Source organism: Monoraphidium neglectum (genome assembly GCF_000611645.1).
Source record: "Monoraphidium neglectum strain SAG 48.87 unplaced genomic scaffold scaffold03443, whole genome shotgun sequence".
NCBI lineage: Eukaryota > Viridiplantae > Chlorophyta > Chlorophyceae > Sphaeropleales > Selenastraceae > Monoraphidium > Monoraphidium neglectum.
Window position 1 is genome coordinate 1 of NW_014010186.1, and position 6,385 is coordinate 6,385.

Here is a 6,385-nt window from a genome sequence, read left to right on the forward strand (position 1 = left end):
GCGCGCGCGGCGGCGCGGGACTCGGCGCGCGCGAGCGCGGCGCGGGCGGCGGAGGGGGGCGTGCCGACCACCTTTGCATAACCAGCGGCGGCGGGGCCCTTTGCTAGGTGGTACGCCAACACCAGCAGGGCGCAGCCGGGGGCGACGGAAGTGATTTGAAGGTAATGCAGCCCCCGGGGCAGCGACCCCAGGAGCATTATCAGGTACAGCCCAAACCCCAGCGCGCGGGCGCTCGCGCCAAAGTCGTGCCACAGCAGCAGCGCCCGCACCGCCTCCGCGCGCGGCCCCATCTCATCGGCGCCGCCGCCGCCGCCGCTGCTCCTGCGCCAGCTGGTGCGGGTCGAGCGGCGCCGCGAGGGGCCGCCGCCAGCAGGCGTGCCGCGGGGGCTGGGGCTGCCTGAGCCCCAGTGCGCGCCGCTCTCGCTGCCGCTGCCGGGCACCTCGTGATCTGATGCCACGTCATCACCATTGGCGCCCCCGAGCCACCCCAGGGGGCCGTTCGGCCAAATTGCCTCCGCCTGGTGCTGCTCCTGCTGCTCCTGCTGCTCCCGCTGCTCCCGCTGCTGCTGTTGCTGCTGTTGCCGCTTGCCGTTCGACGCCGGCGGCTCGGGGGCCGGCGCAGCGTCCGCCGCGGCGGCCGCGGCGGCGGCGACGGCGGCCACGACTGCCTGCGTCGCGGCGCGGCCGGCCGCGCCGGACAGCCAGCCATACCCCTGCATCGCCTCCCGCAGGCCCGCGCCGAAGCTCTGCCTCGCGGCGGGCACCGCGGGCGCGGCCTGCGGCGGCGCGCTCGCCCTTGCGCCTGTCGAGACAGGCAGCGGCGCGAGGGGCGGGGAGGCGCCTGCGCCGGCGGGCGACGGGGCGGCGCCGATCACGTACTCTTGCACCCACGCGCCCGCGCCATCCCACGCGCTTTCCGCGGCCGCGGGCGCGGCGCCGCCGGCCGGCTGCTGCCCGCCGGCGGGCCGCTGCTGCTGCGGGCGGCGCCGCTGCTGCTGCGGCTGCGCCAGCTCGCTGGCTGAGTCTGCGCTGTGCAGCCAGCCGCCGGCGGGCTCGACGGGGGGATACGCGCCGCCGGGGCGGTTGGCCTTGCCTGCGCCAGCCGCGGAGGCGCGCGTGCTGTAGCGGCCGTTGTTGGCTGACAGCCTGTGGGCGGTGCTGGCGTCGTCGCCGCCCGCTGTGAGGTGGCCGTGGAATGCCGTCGCCGTTGCGGCCGAGAAGCCGCAGACGCAATGATACATGGTGACGCGGTGGCGGGCAGCCTGCTAGTGCCAAAGGCTGACGGGGGCCGCCGCTAGCAACCTTCAAAACGGCGCCGCGCTGCGAAGCTGCGCCACCGAGGGGCCTGGGCGTCGCTGTCGTGTAACGGTACAAAATGCCGAAGGGAATACGTTTTAAAACGATGTTTATGAGTCCAGAACTTGGGCCATCGACGAACAAAAGTGTGCAGCAGTGCAGTTGTTCGATGCGCTGCTGTCAACCCTCCAGGCGCGCGCTCAAGCGCCGGGGCTACCATGCAGAGCCGTGACAGCCATAAGGTGATATATAAAATCGAAATATCACAGGACAATAATCCCTGTCGCGCTCTGACTCCCTTGGAAGGTCGCGCACCTGGTTCTGCCCGTGCTCACGCTCCCGGCCCCTTGACCGCCGAGGCGTGTGCGGACATCAATTAAGCTATGTACAGCACCTCCGATGCTAAAGATCTTGAGCTGTAGAGATCATGCGGTTTGAAAGTGCAGCACCCTCCAAGCAAGCAATGTTGCAGAGGCGCAAGCTTGTGGAGGTCTAAGATGTATCAGTATACTTACGATGTAGTACGGCAGATATCATATGATAAAGGGATGAGCCTAGCGGAGTGGAGTCCATGGCGGCGCCCTTCCCTGATCACCTCCGCTCCAGCTGTCCTGTGGCTCCGATGTGAACGCGTGGTGGTCATCAGCGACATCATTGGAGCCCGATCAGCGGAGAAAATGACGTCACAGGCGCGACATGCCTGCACATCCAATACACATTGCAATACTCTGATGCCGGCCCCAGCACGGGGGACCTCCACGGCATGTGAAGGCTAGTGAGGCAGTACAGCCGCAAGCGCCGCTCGCCCTGCATCCCACCGCTCTGCCCTACGTTTATGGCGCGGATACAGGACCAATTGCTTGCTGAATTGAGTGGATGTTGTGCTGCACAAGGCACGCCTTGGGCAGCCTCAGCTGGCTCCGGAACAGTGCAGTTGGACAGTACTGCCTGCACCGCAGGACGCTCGCTTGCGACTACAGGGCCGCCAGCGGCCTCTGCCGCCACGCTTTCATATATCAAGTGCCGAGGGGTTTTTGGTTGACGCATCGAGTTGTAGTGAGATCAAAAGCAAGGACAACGGGCTGCTGGAGAGAAAGCTGCTCGCTGTTGCAGTTGTGCAGGGAAGAGCAGCACGCTGAACTTATACACATCCAAGGAAAGCCGCAGTTACTGGACCCGGTGCCATAGTGATGTTCAGCGCCGCCTTTGGGGCCATTTGGTGCGGTGCAGCAAAGCGCTGCTGTTGGATGGCGCAAGTTGGCTTTGCACAGCACCACGGAAGGTGCTCATTCCACAAGACTCCTGCCGAGCCACTGAGAGGCAGGCGCATGTCTGGGCCCAGGCGGGTAAACATATGCCTCTTTACGGTAGCGACCTCACTGGTGGGCTGGTTGGTATATGGTGATCATGGTCAAACCTTCCGCCCAAACCTGCTCCCATTGCAAGCCACGGCATGCTATTATACACTCGTCGATCAAAATTTATAAAGTTGCTAACGTGTGAGATCCAAGAAATATGCCATCACAGTCATTGCCGGCCAACCAGCTCCGCCCGGACATCACCTCTTGTTTAATGCCAAGCATAAAGGGCGCTTGATCAATATTAAACCAGTAATTTGTTGGTTCTTGTATTACTTACGTCGGCCATTGCAGCAGAAGCCCCGCAAGGCCCCTGGCAATTTGTACCAGCCCGTCAACGATGGGGGTTTGGGCTCACGCCGTGCTGGCGTGCGCCTTACTCTGCGGAGCACAGGTAGGGAATTTCTCTGAATCTTAGTGCGTTCCACTCGGTTGTGTAGCATCGCACAGGGTGATCCCGATCGGCTCGCCGCGCGGCGGCCAACCGCGGCTGATCTTCGCTACAGCATTCTCGCTGCGCGTGGGCTCGCGCCATGACCAGAGGCCCCTTCTGCCGGCCGCAACAGCGCAACTGATAACACCTTGACTCCCGCATGCCGCCCATCAGGCCCTCCTGCCTGAGATGCCGGACGTGATCCTGGGCGGCGCCCCCACCGCCAAAGGCGCCAAGGCCGCCGTCGGCCTCGACGCCGGCGCCTGGGGCAGCCCCGCCGCCCCCTCGGCGCGCGGCGCACGCGGCGCGGGTCGCTTCCTGGGCCGCCTCGAGGACCAGCCGGGATATGGATCCTACCTCTGCTATAACAAGGGCATGTTTGACGACGTGCCTGCTGACGTGGCGGACCTCAAGCGCGTCGTGCTCGCCGCGCCCGAGGCCGTGCCGGCCGCGGGCGCCGCGGCGCCGACCATCAGCGAGGTTGCCGAGTGGGCTGCGGCCAAGTGAGCGGTGGTGTTGGTCACAAGGGTCGGACGAGGACGCTTGACCGGCCGGCCGCTGCTACTCCGCATGCAGGACCGCCGCGGCCTGGCAGAGCAAGCAGGTGGTGACATGTGGTGACCGCCCATCCCCCTCCCGGCTTGGACTCTGTCTCTTTCAAGTCTTCTTACTTTCCTCTGCACACATCATGATCTTGCAAGCCCGCATCTGCCCTCGCCCATGCCCATTCCTCCAGGTTTGGGGTCCCCGCCGAGCAGCTGGTGCCTGAGGTGCTGAGCTCCGCGCTGAGCTCCAACGACTGGGTGGATGAGAAGGGCATCCGCCACGTGCGGCTGACTCAGCACTCGGACCAGTTCGACATGGGGTGAGCTCGGCCGTGGCTCGACGCGCCGTCAGCAGGGCACAGTCCGAAGAGGGTTTGGGCCTGGGTCCCGTATTGCGGCTGGGCGGCAGCTTGGCAAATGCTGGTTTCTAGATTCGGAGCGAAAATGTGAACAAGCGGCGCTGCTGCGTGTCTAGCAACGTGCTGCAATGAAAGTGCTTGCCTGGTCTGGGATCCTCCAAGCTGAGACCATACCGACATTTGCACTACACACAGGGTTGACTACGGGGCCGTCGTCGTCCACCTTGCCAACAACAAGGTCATCCTTGTCACCGGTGAGACTGCTACTGCTCCCTTGACTGACCGTTGCAGCTGCACAGCAGTCTGGTGGATTTCAACATGCATGGGTCTGGCTTTGCAGCCGTCGCAGCCGTTGAGAGATCAGAATTTCCGCGCCCAGCCTCTGCAACCCACGCCGCACCTTCCTGCCGTTGCACGCAATCAACCATCGGGCTCAAAATCAGACTGCCGCCAACTGGCGCCGTACCTGACCTTTGTGTCATTACACAACCAATTTTTAACCCCTAAACCGCCAATATCAAACCGCTCCCAGGCGGCATCGTCCCTGACCTGGAGGGCAAGACCTCCAAGGACGTCAACGCCGCCTCAACCTTCATCTCCCCCTCTGAGGCCTCCGCCGCCGCCATCCGCGCCGCGCTGTCCACCGTCCCGGCCGCGTCCAAGGGCCTGTCCGACCGACTCAAGGCCGCCGCCGCAGCGCCGACCGCCGCGTCCCTGACCGCGGCTAGCGCTGCGCCGTCGCCGGCGCGCGTGCTGCACTGCGGGCAGTCGTCGTGCCGCCCCACCTACAAGCAGGTCGTGTTCCTGCCGCACACCGCGGCGTCGAGCCCGAAGGAGCTGCACATCTACGTCGACGCGACCAACGGCAAGGTGGTTTACCTGGACAACCGCCTGCGCACGCGCTCCATGTCCAGCCTGGACGCCAACCCCAAGCGCCGCGGCCAGGACGTGCTCTGGCTGTCCCTCGGCCGCGGCAAGAGCCTGTACGCGGGCGAGGTGGCGATCAACACCGCGGCCAGCACGGCAAAGGCGAAGGGGGGCCCGTACCAGCTGAACGACCTGACTCAGAACGCGATGACGTACGACATGCTCAACAAGGACGACGACTACTTCTACAGCGTCCAGAAGGACACCCTCTTCCGTGACAAGGACAACGAGTGGTGCGCAGAACTGGGGCGAGGGGGAGGGGCATGCGGTTCAGCAGCTGCGCGCCGTCGGGGGTTGCACAGGGCAAGCGGCGCCCGCTCGAATTGCAGCGATTGACGCGCCGGCCCTCTGCCTTCTCAGGGGCGACTTCACCCCCAAGAACCGCCAGAGCGCCGCGGTGGACGCCCACTGGGGCGCGACCACCACCCTGTACTACTACAAGGACCAGCACAAGCGCATCGGCGTCGACGGCCGCGGCGGCGCGCTGAAGAGCCGCGTGCACACCAGCACGGGCTTCGACAACGCCTACTGTGAGCACTTGGTTTGGGGCCGCTAGCCACGGCTGGCTGCTTGCAGTGGTGGAGCGGGTTTGCAGCAGGCATCTGGCTGTGGCGCGATCATGGGGGTATCTGTGTAGATTGTGCGCCTCCTGTGAACAGCTGGTGATCATTGAAATGTGAATGTCCACAGGTGTGTGCTTGCAGGAGCAGGCTGCTGGCTCTAGAGTGCTGGTGCTCACATGCAGATAAGCCGTTCACTCGCGCTTGCGATCTTCGTTACTCACGGACCTTCAAACGCAACCTCCCGCCGCAGGGTCCAACGATCAGATGACGTACGGCGACGGCAGCCGCGACCCCAAGACCTGGAACACCTCCTGCGAGGGCTTCCCCCCGCTGACCACGCTTGACATCATCGCCCACGAGCTCACTCACGGCGTCACCGAGTACTCCGCCGGCCTCATCTACCAGGTGGGGGTTTTGGACATATGCTCGGCTGGGCCGAGCCGCAAGGAGGCATTCACGCATGTGCCAAACAGCAGCAATGGCTGGTTACCCGGTCACCCGCTTCCAGTGGCTCTGCAGCGCGTTGGCAGAAAACGTATGTGAGGGTGGGGCAGGAACAGCGCTGCAGTCAGGCCGGGTTGTTCAGTGTGCACGTGTGAATGAGGGCCCGAGGCCTCACCACATCTGGACGGATTTGACACTGATTGCCGAACCTCCCCAAATCCTGATGTTCCATCTGCTGGAGCTATGCTGACTCTTATGCCAATCCTCTCGCATCTGCACGCGTCTGCAGCAATCCATGGGCGGCATCAACGAGGCCATGTCTGGTGAGCCCACCACCCTGACCTGATTACGTGACACTGGACCGGGCCGTCGCGCCCTATCTGTTTCGCGCCTCACACAAGCCATTATCCCCCTCCACACACACACACACACACACACACCGACCCTGTTCCCCCCCCCC

At 64.4% G+C, this 6,385-nt stretch overlaps 2 protein-coding genes across 2 annotated transcripts; one reads left to right on the plus strand and one right to left on the minus strand.

Annotated features, from left to right (window-relative positions):
* Positions 1 to 21: 21 nt before the first annotated feature.
* MNEG_12798 (hypothetical protein) lies at positions 22 to 1,241 on the minus strand (the record flags this gene model as incomplete). The annotated part of the gene is made up of 1 exon (XM_014038729.1): positions 22 to 1,241. A coding segment is annotated over one exon (1,220 nt), but the record flags the coding sequence as incomplete, so codon positions are not given.
* Positions 1,242 to 2,994: 1,753 nt separating this feature from the next.
* Positions 2,995 to 6,271, plus strand: MNEG_12799 (thermolysin; the record flags this gene model as incomplete). The annotated part of the gene is made up of 8 exons (XM_014038730.1): positions 2,995 to 3,048; positions 3,262 to 3,590; positions 3,824 to 3,952; positions 4,187 to 4,245; positions 4,524 to 5,151; positions 5,279 to 5,448; positions 5,732 to 5,886; positions 6,215 to 6,271. The coding sequence occupies 8 exons, from the start codon at positions 2,995 to 2,997 to the stop codon at positions 6,269 to 6,271; spliced, it is 1,581 nt and encodes a 526-aa protein (XP_013894184.1).
* Positions 6,272 to 6,385: the final 114 nt, after the last annotated feature.